Source organism: Monopterus albus, unplaced genomic scaffold (assembly GCF_001952655.1).
Source record: "Monopterus albus unplaced genomic scaffold, M_albus_1.0 scaffold14.1, whole genome shotgun sequence".
NCBI lineage: Eukaryota > Metazoa > Chordata > Actinopteri > Synbranchiformes > Synbranchidae > Monopterus > Monopterus albus.
Window position 1 is genome coordinate 4023083 of NW_018127894.1, and position 12903 is coordinate 4035985.

The 12903-nt window shown below is 40.4% G+C and overlaps 1 protein-coding gene across 4 annotated transcripts in view; it reads right to left on the minus strand.

Annotated features, from left to right (window-relative positions):
• Positions 1–12903, minus strand: part of greb1l (GREB1 like retinoic acid receptor coactivator) — a 45649-nt gene that overhangs the window by 10980 nt on the left and 21766 nt on the right. For 3 of the 4 annotated variants that reach the window (XM_020591421.1, XM_020591422.1, XM_020591423.1), the window contains 17 exons: positions 12585–12761; positions 12232–12408; positions 11972–12094; positions 10673–10795; positions 9344–9481; positions 9091–9216; positions 8416–8553; positions 6439–6624; positions 5884–6183; positions 5623–5751; positions 4558–4692; positions 3754–3954; positions 3460–3640; positions 2689–2878; positions 1621–1757; positions 1083–1425; positions 521–636 (listed from right to left, as the gene is read on the minus strand). In XM_020591421.1, coding sequence (XP_020447077.1) covers positions 521–636; positions 1083–1425; positions 1621–1757; positions 2689–2878; positions 3460–3640; positions 3754–3954; positions 4558–4692; positions 5623–5751; positions 5884–6183; positions 6439–6624; positions 8416–8553; positions 9091–9216; positions 9344–9481; positions 10673–10795; positions 11972–12094; positions 12232–12408; positions 12585–12761 — 2920 coding nt within the window. The remainder of the gene's footprint in view (positions 1–520; positions 637–1082; positions 1426–1620; positions 1758–2688; positions 2879–3459; positions 3641–3753; positions 3955–4557; positions 4693–5622; positions 5752–5883; positions 6184–6438; positions 6625–8415; positions 8554–9090; positions 9217–9343; positions 9482–10672; positions 10796–11971; positions 12095–12231; positions 12409–12584; positions 12762–12903) is intronic. The other variant, XM_020591424.1, reaches the window with a different exon arrangement.

Sequence of the window (12903 nt, forward strand, 5' to 3'; positions counted from 1 at the left end):
TTTAGTATATTACTTGTGTGGTGTAGAAGATAATTATTTAAGAATGTAATTATGTAAGAATGTTAACACTGTTATAATCTTTTTTTAGTATAATACTTGTGTGGGTAGAAGTGAATCATTTACTGCTTGCAAACCAATGATGGTAAGATGATGTCATGGGGTAGGACTGGATAAGTCTGACTTCTTCCTACTCCATTCAAGCATGTACTAGGTATAAGCAAATTGATATTGGATTATGTGTAAAATTATGTGTGTTGTCATATCAACTGTTTTACATGCTTGAAAGAATAAATCAAATCAAATCACAACCCAGGACTGACACACCAGGTGCAACAAAATTTCAGCTTCTCTTGTAGAAAAGACACGAGACACTGTGTGAATGCGGACTTGTAAAATAGCACCTGGCTGGCAAAAGACAAGGCGACAGTACTCCAAGAGCAATTACAGATGAGCTAAAGGGAATCATACAACCTTCTCCATCAGAGAATCAGATATAGTGTCACATTTGATTGTGATGCACCTGGGGAAAGTCTCTCCGAGAGGATCTTTCCCTGTGAGGATGACGATGCAGGGCAGCCCTTCCAGATCCTCATAAGTATGCGGTACCCAGTCCTCACTCTCACAGCCTCTCCACACCTGCAGCAAAACACAGTTATTGCACTATGTTTACTATTCAGCTAAGTATGTGTCATTTAAAACTAGAGTGTTACACCATGTGGGGCTAAAACTGGAATTAAATATTCAATTTCTTTATTTTCTAGTCTAGACATTGTTCAAAAGAGCAAAGAATGACGCCTAAAAACATTCAATGGCAGGGTTTCTGTGGAGATGCTTGGTCTCTCATAGTGGTTTAAATGAGGTTCTAGACAGATCTCTCAATATTCTAAGGCAAAAAGTCTGAGTAATGAAAGAGGATAAAGTCAATCCCCTGGTAATTACTTCAGACTTCTCCATAAAACCCAATTTCAGTCAATACCTGATATCTAGTTAAACACTGATGATCTGACCTGAATAAGCCAAACTACCTTTGTATAAATATTTAAAATAAAGTAAACCACTCCTGTGATTTACGTTATTCTCACCCTGAGGCGGCTGATGAAGTTTCTGGACAAGCTGAGTTCAGAGGCAGGACTCCCCAGCAGCACAGCAAAGCACAGCTGCAGCCCCAGCTTGTCCCTCACGTCCTCCAGTCTTTCCCGGGCCAGCATTGCCAGCTGTAGTGAGGGGACACGGACCAGCAGCATGTGGCCCTGGCCCTGGGAGCCCTCTCTGCTTGGGGCATTAATTAGGTCTTCTACCATGGCCAGAGTCTCTGGGGTGATGTGGTCTCTCAGGGAAGGGGAAGAGGTCAAGGCCATCATGGCCTCGGTGTACTGCTGAATCAGCAGGTAGCTGCGGATCACCATGCTGTGTAGGTGTGGATGGCTTAGAAACAAATAGAAGTTGTTTTTTTTTTTTATTGTGAGCATTTGGCTTGTCTTATTATCACACTGAGACTTTGACAGGTTTGAGTTACTGATTATGACTAAAAAGTTCAATTTGTGTCTTTTGACAGAAGGCAAGCTATATAATGAAGATTTAGCAGCTGCAGTCATTTCTCAGTGCTGGCCCTATACTGACCTTTCCAGCAGAGTGTGAACCATCTTCTCAAAGGCATCATCACAACGCAGAATGGGGCTGAACACGCCCCACTGCAGGGAGCTGGTATAGTCCCTCAGGCCAAAGTAGATCAACTCACTGGGAGACTGCTCCCCCTGCTGCAAGAAAATTATACATGAGGGTTCGCAGTAATTACTGCACTAAGTAAGAACATACTCATAGTCAGTGTAGAGAATTCTAATGTTTTTAAATGTACACAGTCGCTGTATGGCACCAAATTCCACTGTTGACATGTGCACATGTAATTTGTCCAACCCCTCAAAATGAACCAATGATTACTTGCAACCCAACTTCAGCAGTTTCTATTGATTATTAACAGGTCAACAAAGTAATAAAAGTCACATTTTCTAGTCATTCAAATAAGAAATATAAAGGAAAATGCAGCTGCTAGCCTGCCAGCAAAATCTACTCTAAGAGACCATATTACTCCTGACCTCAAATCATTACACTGGCTACTGGTTAGGTTCAAAATTCATTTTCAAATCTAACTGGTTGTTTTTAAAGCTCTATATGTCCTCCCACAGATTACACTAGGGAGTTACTGGTGCCATACAAGCTAGCTCCACAGCTCTGGAACTCCCTCTCAAAGGTTCTCAGGTCAGCATACTCTTTGTCTTCCTTCAAAACAGGCCTGGGAAAAAGGAAGCTTTTTTGGCGATCTACATTGCTGATCCGTTTTAACTGTATATGGACAGTATGAGTTATTCAAGCACACGAGTGTTAGGATACAAGTATGTGTATCCATGTTAATGTGAGTGCATTTATAGCCACCACGTGGAGGAGCTACGCCACTATAGTGCCAATCTGGCTTCTGCTTGCTGCAGTAAATCTGTCTTTGATAGCATTTAGAAGGACCAATATCTCAGATGCCAAAATGTGCCTTTGTGACTTTTACTGAATCATCTCTCTTAACAGTTGTGAACACAAGCTAATCATGTTTCTAATGCCACTGGCACCCTTTAATTTGAAGGCTTTCTCCTATATCTTCATAGTTCATTATATCTTTGATGTAAAAATGAAAATACTTGCCAGACTTTCATTAGAGGGCCAATGAACTTCATTGCAGATGCTGATGCGGGACTGGTGGGTCTGCAGCGTGTATGGAAAGCAGCTGACCTGTAGGACCAACAGGTTCAAGGCATCAAGGACTTCCTGGCAGTTCACCACCCGGTCAGCCAAACCCTGCAACTCCCCATGACACACAGAGCCTGACAGAGCACTGGAGAGGAAACAGGGCAAAGTGATTAAAACTATTTTAGGTTACTATATGAATCCTACCACAGCTGTTAATAGCATTTAACATGGAGGCAAATAACAAGAACACAACAAAAGCTTTTGTTTTGTTGTTCTAACTTTCCGGTGTATCATAGGGCACTCCCAACAAAAATCCTCTAGAAAACAATTAACTATTTATCTTTTATTTCTGGTAGTGAAAGAGACAGTTTGCTTGGAATAAACAAGCAATGGAAGGAAGAGCAGCATGAGCAGTAAAAAAGCTTAAAAAAGCTCACTAACATTAAACTGCATCAACACAGAATACAGGAAAAAAGCTAAATATACCTAAAAAATTAACAAAAATATAGGAATCTCAAACTCAAATGACTGACAATGTAACAAGGTTAAAGATGGTCTGTATCTGTTTTCACTTTCTTACAGCTGTTCTCCACTTTAATCACAGTATGAAAAAGACAAGGCTTCATGTGCAGCCATAACAACTCATATTTTCACACAGCTTCAATTCATCAACAGAGCAAAACAATTTTCATTGCTTAAGTGTGACTTCCTGCAGAGACAGTGTACCTTGTGAGGTCGACATGCGAGTTGTCGTGGATGAGAACAAACAAGGTGTAGGGGTTCTGTTTGACTTTCCTCATGAAGGCCTCCATCTTGGTGTGGACGTCACCATCCAGACGCACCACGTACTTATCAGATTTCTGGTGGGCTGAGGAAATGTCTTCAATTCCCAGGTCCACAAGCACCCCTGAGCAAAAAAAAAAAAAAACAGAATGACAAATGAAAGTAGCTGAAACTCTACATGTATTATAATGACAACCTAATGAAGCCACAAACATGATGTTGTTGTTGAATATTAACCTGATTGTCGGATGCGCTGTGCTGTCTGGTGTACCAGAATGTGAGACGGAGGGACCAGAACAAGAAAGTCCACTTTACAAAAGCGCCCCAAGTCAAGGTTCTGGGTCCCTGAGTCCGCGATGGAACAGACTTGAGAGAGGAGGCTGCGTGCCACGCTCAGCTGGGTCGGATAGATCTGAAAAACCCTCCCTAAAAACTCTGCTGCAGGAACACATGAAAGAAGAAATCTAAGTGCATTGCATTAATATAGTTAGTGATTTAATGCACTGCAAGATAATTATTTCAAGTAATACTTTAAGTATAGAAAGATTTGCTGCCAATGAAAAATACTGCTTAAAATTCACTCTAATTGTTGGTGTTGTAAAAGGAACATTGCTGCCTCGCAGTGCAGTTACTGCTACAGCTTTTGACTAATACGAGACAGCAATATGTCACAATCTGGACTTGAGCCGCTCATGTGTCAGACACCAGTAAAATGTGGAGTTTAGATTAAGGACCACAGTGGTCAGAGAAATACTAAGACATATTTTAATGCCTTGGTTGGATAAAGCATGGTTCCCAACCTCGGGGTGAGGCTTGAAATATAAATCTTACAGGTTGTGAGGTAATTACAACAAAACACAAATTATGCTTGTTTTTAGAATTTAATGTTTGCCTTTTTCTCTTGTATATCTCTGAATAATTTCAGCTCTAAAAAAAAAGAGAACATTCTATTGATTTACTCCATTGCATTGTTTGTTTTAGCTAGCAAACAGCTCCCTCAGGCAAGTGAGCCAAGCAGCACATTTACAAGAGCAGTCTAACCTTTGTCTGAGGGAGGTGACATGCTGGCAGACTCCTGGGAGTTTATGTGGTCAGTGACATCGCCCTGAAAGGGCTGGATGACCTGTCCCTTCCGTCGGCGTTGGTATCGCACCAGCTGTTTGTCCAGATTGTCTCCTAAAAGCAACCAGTCACCATAGTCACATAAAGACGCAGATACAAGTTCACAGTATAAAAAAAAAATTCAGCTTATTTTACAGCTTTTGCGTGATTATTTACTGTTTACTGTTTCACAGTTAGAATTAGCAGACTTCCCAGCATGCACCGTGTGAGAGTTACAACTCTTCATTTAGTCATTTTTGTCCAGTTTAACAAATGCATTTATGGTGGAAACCTACTGTATGTCTGTAATACATATTAAAGTAAGTCTAGGTTGATATTTTTCATAATAATAAAAATATGCAAACCACAACGAAGGGTAGTTGTGAATTCAGTGTCTAACCCTGTACATTTAGGGGCTTTAACCGCTGCAACTAAGTTTTTCATGTCAAATGAAGAATGGATTTTTATGAACCAAATAAATGCTCATTAGTATTACTTTAAATATGTTTTAAAGTCAGAAGCATATTGTTGTCAGTACATTTAAAATGCTGTTTTATTATTTGTATAAAGGGAAAATTGGGCTTTAAAGGTTGGTATCTTGTTTTAAACATGAAATAATTTAAAAACACAAGATTTCATTTAAAATTGAAAGGAAAGAACTGTATTTAAAATTAAGGGAAGTTACTGTATTTTTAGAAGGTGATTATTTTCTGTAATTTTATGCTAATTTTCTGGCACTCCAGCTATTTTTACAGTGTACAACTGCACCCAAATACCCCCTTTAATACTGTTGTACTCTTTTTAATTTTAATTAAGAAATATTGAAAACAAATTTCATTCAAAACATCAAACATTAATGACAATGTGTACTTTTTAAACATGCCAAATCAAAACAGCATCACAGCTAATTGTTGAATATTGTCTCTTCTTAAAAAAGCAAAACCGCTTCATTTCCTTCCTTAGACAACAAGCAAAACAAAGACGTTATACAGATGAGGAGCTCACCGAGTGACGTGGTTTTGAAGTGAGATGCCAAGATGCTGACTTTCCCTGTGATGAGCTCATAGCTGATTTCCTTCAGAAACTCGTTTGTTGTCAGCATGCCTTCAGCTAAGGCCCGTGCTTGGTACTTTCCTGTGTCCAACACACAAATCAAGATAATAGTATTTCCATGTAATTATACATATGATGCACAGTTTGGTCAAAGAATAACTGAGTTAAATAAGTCAAGATACTGAAATGCATCAAGCAGACTGCAAAACTCACCCAATACAAGCACACAGAACTCACTGCCACTGATTTTAGAAGCACATATGATGACCACATAGGTGGGCAGGCACTGTTTGTGGTGAGGACCCTCGCTCAGAGAGTGTAGTGACTCAGATATGCCCTCTCCCAAACTGTTGTGGGTAACCATGACCTGGACGCTGCCCCTAGATACACTGGCTTCCAGGCGAGCCAACCAGGGCAGCTGCGATGGGGAGATAGTGGGACCCCCAGGACAGCACAGCATGGCTTTCAGAACTATCTGTTCCAGCTCTTCCCTCAGGGGAATCTGCTCTGAGCCTGCAGGATATGAAAACCCAAACCACTGAGAAGTCATTTCCTGAACCTTAGTTTCCTTCAGTCACAACAAATCTGAAAAATATATGAGGTTACATTATATACCCCATTGTTTGGACAGGTATGTTTCTGTATTTAAATAAGACACCAGCAACTCATCCCTCATACCAGCCTGTTTATTTGATAGCAGACGCCATGCAACTTTTTGGTAAAAATACAAATGAGAGTGAGATTTCTTAGTTTGTGTTCGCTGCGTACCTAAGCGTGCAAGATACTGCAAAGTCAGCAGAATCATCGTCTCAACACTGAGCAGCTGGCTGCTGTTGAGGCCCAAAGTCTCCAAGGTTTTCTCTGTCAGCTGGCTGCTCTTATAGCAGCTGACCAGCAGGGGGCTCACCACTACATCCCCAACATTCCCATAGAAATAAGGTAAAGTGCCATGCCCTGTAAAGAAAACATGTCATTAAATTCAGCTGAAACATACAGGGACAAAAAATGTGTAATAGCAATTAACAACAGCTATAACATTTTACTGCTGAATTTTAAATGTTCTTTTTAGACAATTGCAACTGTTATCATACGATTCAAAGTATGAGCCAAACCAAGTATGGGCTGAAATACAAAAGTGCTTCAGGAAAAACAGATGCCTCTTAATGCAAGACAGACATAATGATTTTATGTTTGCAGTGCAATACATTTTTACAGTATTATGACAGAGTGCTACATATATGTTGGTAAATTACTCATACCTCTCTCAGAACACTGTGTACCTCTGTGCTTATGATAATGGCCCTGATTATCATCAAGAAGATCACTTTATTAATTGTAATCTACTTAGTGGCAAAACAGACTGATTTCACTTGCTTGACATTAATTAATATTGTTTTGATATCCACTACAGAATGATGCTTAATTTGCAATGTTACAGTTATTCTCAAACACTTTCATACATTTCTACTTGTTCCACCTGTACATCATCTAGTCATTTGTGCACATCATATAAGCAGTTTCCCATTGTTCTGAGCAAACTGGAAATGCTGTGGCATATTCATGCAAATGATTATTGTCTGTTGTTTCCTGCATTATCACTTGCTTATGCCATGTTGATCAAAATGTATTATAGGGTTCCCTGTTGAATAGTCTGACCTCCCAAAACAACTCGTTATTAGTTCATTGCAGATGTCATTACATGCAAAATGGGTGAACTAGTTGTATTTAGTACCTGCATTTCTGTACAGCTGCATTAGAAAGTTTTTACAAATGTGTCCTGAATTGTTTTATTTGCTCTCAGGTGAATCTTGGCTTTCAATAATGAAGGAGAATGTGTGAAGCATTAGATCAACCAGTTCTCTACTGTAAGAACAGCTCAGAGGCGCATCTCATGAACCTTCAATAGACAGGCATATACAAAGCACAGCTCAGTGTTACAATTTCTGATAGTGGAAGAACAAGGAAATGGACAGTGTCAACTGCTGACAAGAAGAAGAGGAGTAGGGCTGTGTGGTGGAAGGGCCGGGGGCAAAGCAGAGGTAGAGGGATAAAAGGCCAAGGACATAAGTACATTCCTATTGAAATACTTGTTGAGCATATTGTCAGTCATGGCCTTCCCATGACTGAGGCTGGTCAAAGGCCTCATGTCGCGAGAACAACTGTTCTGTCCAGGGGGTGATTCCTGTTTACATTTCTAATCTTGTATGTTTTCCTTTGCACTGTGCAGTGCTGTGAAACACTTTATTCACCGTATCATAATAAGAGCAAAAATAGAAAATTTGAATCCTGTCTAATCTTCTTCAAGAAATCTCCTACACACAGTAAAGTAAAACTGTGTACTGTAGAAACTGATATATGCCATACAGAACAAGTGCAGCCTTGTGTATTTTTAATTAGCATAAAACCTGAGCCATAGTTGACATATGAAAATACTTCCAGAGTCCACTGTTATATTGACAACATGACTAAGCATTCTGACTGCCTTGTTTGTAAATGATGACACAAGGACTTGTCATGCTGACAGCACTGACATTTTCACTAAATATTTACTTTTGAGAAATAAACCCAAGGATTATGAGCAAGTGATGCATTTTTGCAGGCAATCCATTGTGTGGTGCTGTTTGTACAAACTGTTTGGAGAAATGCTCTTACTGTTTTGCAAATATCATGGATAATTTGAGAGATGTACTAGAGTGACTGAGAAAAACTGTAAGAAGGAGCAAATCACTGAGTTAAAGCTTGTACCGATGAGGATGACAGGGCGAACTCCTGAAGAGCTGAGCAGGTTGTTAGGAATGATGACAGTCTCTCCAGTGGTGACAGGTTGGGGCTGAATGAGTCCAGCTACCGGTGGCTGAGGAGAGGACAATCCTAATACAGAACCTGGAGGGAAATAAAGAAATAAAGTCAACACTAGGAATAATGTGTTTCTGGTTGGTTAATATTTGACATACTATCATATTTACACTGGCTAGAAAACACTGCAGTAGTATAAGGTGTTGTTATACTATGATCACAGAAATGATGCAAGTGAAAGAAAAGAATTATAATAGATAGTTTATTTGAAATGATGGCAGCCTATACAACTACATTTACATGATGTGGCAGAAGCCTTCCTCAATCATGCAATTTTTAATATCATTTCTACTACAAACTCTCCATTTCCATCTCCATGGAAATGCCTGGAGAATCACACCTTACAACCAGACAACTTCAGGGATGTGGCATACTCCTCCCCAAGACAGAGGGAGGGGACGAGGGGTTGTAAACAAAACAGGACGTGCTACTAAGAGCACAAAAACACACTACACACACAGCGAATTGAGCTAAAAAGGAGACACATGACATAAGCAGATCAGTTTACAACCTAGTTCACACTGTGTCATGTGGCTCAGAGAGCCACATTGTTTAGGAACTGACCGGGGGAACAAACAATTGGTCGGATGGCTGGAACAGGGACGGCTGTTGGAGGGACGGGCAACAAGGCGGAAGGATGCCAGCTCCGGTGACGTTTCTTTGGAGGACCCGAGTGTATGGCAGAAGATACTAAATATGAGAAACAAACACACAGAACAATGTCAAAATAGAAGCCAAAGCAAAAGAACCTGATAATTTATAACATTTTGTGCTTCTAGGTGTGAGGTTATTATCAGAAAAAGGGAGAGGCTCTTACTTGGACTGTCTCCTAAATCAGCTGTGCGATACCCCTGACCCTGAGGCCCTAAGGAGACTTGGGAGGGGCTCAGTAAGGGAGGACGTCCATCGGCGCCCAGACCATTAGCTGGCCCATTCACCCTCAGAGCTGTGGGAACTGGAAACACACACAGAGTGATAAAACTGCATATTTAACTTTATATAAACTATGTATTTAATGACTGTGGAAACAAGACTAAGGGGCAGCACATAGCCCTCAGTAGGCTGATATGCTCACACTGACAGTACTGGCATGCTGATGGGGGAGGTGGGTCTAATTTTTACCATGGTCACTTTCTCAGTGTAAAGTGTTAGCATGCCAAAAATAGTCAAATAGCACTAAACACAAATTACAGCTGACATTAATGGGAATTAGTTTTGCAATATTATTATATAAAAATAATTAATCATCAACCACAGTTTTCAACAGATGCAGCCTTCCTGATGGTGGCGCTAGAGAAAAATTCACTAGATCACCAGGACAATAAAGATGCATGGTCTGGGGGCCATGGCTGTCAATTTAGTTGTTGATATATTTCAGTCTGGAACAAAGAGCTGACCAAGAGACTACAGTGTGGCAAAAAATAATAGTGGCTAATAAATAAATACATCCATAAATAAACTGGAAATATAAAAATAACTGTCGGAGAGATTGAGCAATACATAAAAATGAGTTAGTACTAACAATGGCTTATTGATTTCCTATACATGAACGTCTAAAGCCGATGACCCAACTGGACATTTTCCAATCTCATATTCACAGTGTAAGCAATACACTAAAGCACCGATTGGTACGTGTAGCCTTTGCTTGTCAATATCACAACCTTGTAAAAGAACTAATGGATAGCAAGGCCTTAAAAAGTCATTACAAAATTCCTTCCTTCAGCATTGATTGATGAGTAAACATGAGTGGACACTCGTGCATGTGCTTGTGTGTACTTGCTATGTGTGCATATGTGGGTTTGTTTGTGTATGTGCTACAGCAGAGGTTAACCTTGGCTCCATGGTCAGTCACAGCTGCACCTACTTTATGCTGAACCAGGTGTTAAAAAAAAAAAAAAAAAGCTACGCAGCGTCTTTCAGAATAAGGACAAGGCCACAGAAGTATCACTAACATACTATCATAAAGGTGAAGGTTTATCAGCATCATGCAGACGAGTGTCAGAATCTGATTCAACTCGAAATGTGGGACTGTGGTGTAGTTTGCACTGTGTGTTATCGTGTTTGATCCTAATGCAGAATCAAACGCAATTGTAATTACATGATAAAACCATGCAGAAGTTATCGGTGCACTGAAAAAGAGCTTAACCTATTGGCAGAGTCTTGTTTCCAGGTGTGGAGGCCAGAGGTTTGAGGAAACTACACTCCCTGCTGAGGTCCTGACGGCCGAAAAAGAGAGCAGATGCCTGCGTGGTTCTGGTGGGTGGTGAGTCTAAAGATGAGTACAGAAGTACAATATTATCAAAAGACAGGTAATGCTTACCAACCTTCTGTCATGCTGGTAGTGCACGGTGTTCTCTTGTACACAGACTGGCTACAAATCATTGAAGAGCTCAAATCTGCAAAACTCCTTGACACCCACCATTGCTCTGATTGGTCTGTTGCTTGACTTTGGCCTAAATCCTAGTATCAAACTAATTCTAACAGACTCTTTTAGGTCTATATCCAATGTCCAGTGCACAGTACAAACAAACCATAACTCTTTGCTTTTCATTCATCATTTCAGGATAAACAGTCTTTTGGCTCAACGGCTGATACGTGAGTGTTACAAAGTCTAACATCTTGGATCCTAAGCGAGTGTCAGTGACCGCTTTGAGTACAGGATGTACCTGAAGGTCACAGTCAGGAGATTTCAGGCCAGAGTTATGCCAACAATGAGGCCCACAGCCCAGCCTCAGCTGTCTAACACATTAACGTGTGCGATCTGTGCTGACAGGCAGCTTCCAGGTTCAGAACAAATCAATGGTGTAAACCTAGGATCGATCAACGAGGGAAGATGTGCTCTTGTTGTGAGAGGACAGAGAAGAGCATCTCCTTGAAGAGAAACAGAATCTTTCTTGAGGTCATACGTGATTCATGTGTTGAAATTATGCTATGATCAAATGCATGCCATAAAGCAGCCTTTTAAATCTAAAAATGTCACTGATATATACGACTTATATCAAATGGTGCAATACAACAAATGAAAATGTTCTTTAGTATTAGTAAATTACTACTAAGTATAACAGCATAAGATGAAACACAACCAACAACGCCTCCTCTTTGTTATGAAGTGACTCATAAGCAGCTGAATTCAATGCAGCGGTTCAAGCATCAGGCCATGTTTGCCTCATAAATTTCAGAGCTTAGCCACCACAACCTGTCTCTATGGCAACAACATAAACCTGTCACCATATACCAACAGACGCAATAGGTCTTTTTCATGAAGTCAATATATATGTAGTTCAATCATTAATGATTGAGTACAGAAAAAATATTTTACAATTTAGATTCATGTATAATACCTGCACTATATTGTGCTAGTTAAATCACTATCTGAATGTTTTCCTTTACTGAAGTGAATTGCTAATTCTCACAATATGCACATCTGTGCTGTGTGCAGTCTCACCTGAGAGGGATAAGGGAGAGGAGCTGTGTCCGCTAGCGCCTCCATTTTCTTTACTGCTGAGAGAGGAGGACAAGCTTGGTTTGGAGGTTGACACGCTGCTGGAGAACTGCCGGGTTTTACAGTCTGAGAAGGCACAAAGAGGAATGACAAAAACTTGGGACATACATGATGTAAAAGCACATCACCAGACAATAAATCAGCACACTGCAGAGTAAACACATAAGGATTTGAAAAGCTTAGACTCCAGACTGAGTTTTTACCTTTCCAGCAGATAAGGGATCCTTTGCACAGAGCACCCTGAGGATTCTTCACCAGGTAGTATTTTAAGTGCTTCTGCTTCTTGGGCTGGGTGGATAATTTCAAGTTGATGTGGTTCGAAAACTCTGTGAAGTATCTGAAGCCCTTTTCACCACAGCCCACACAGTTTCCTGAAAAACCTGCAAAATGCAACAAAAACGTAAGCACTGTTTAATTTTACAAACCAATATTTATAGTTCGGTGCAGCCCAAGCTAACAGCAGAGTGTATTCACTCTACCAAGGACTGAAGCTGAATAAAATACTGAGAGCCAGCTTTCTCCTTCACCTTATCTCAGACCCTGAAAAGAAACTCACCCAAAAGTGCATTTTTCCCATTCTCATCAGGCAAAAAGCGGCGGTCCACGGCACACACCAGGATGTGCTCGGGGATGCTGGGTGACTTGGCGCCGACCAGCTCAAAGCCTGCCGGGACTTCAATGGACTCCGTTGCTACGGAGACCAGGCGGAGGTCCTTGCCGGCCTGACAGAACCCTGAGGAGAAAGGATGTTCAGTAAGCGAAAGTGAAAAACATAACAAAACATGTGATCTTTTTATATGAAAAAATGTCAAATCAGGCACGCATCATATTTTCTATCATTTATTTTTAATGAAAAGCAGTTTTTTTTAAATTTC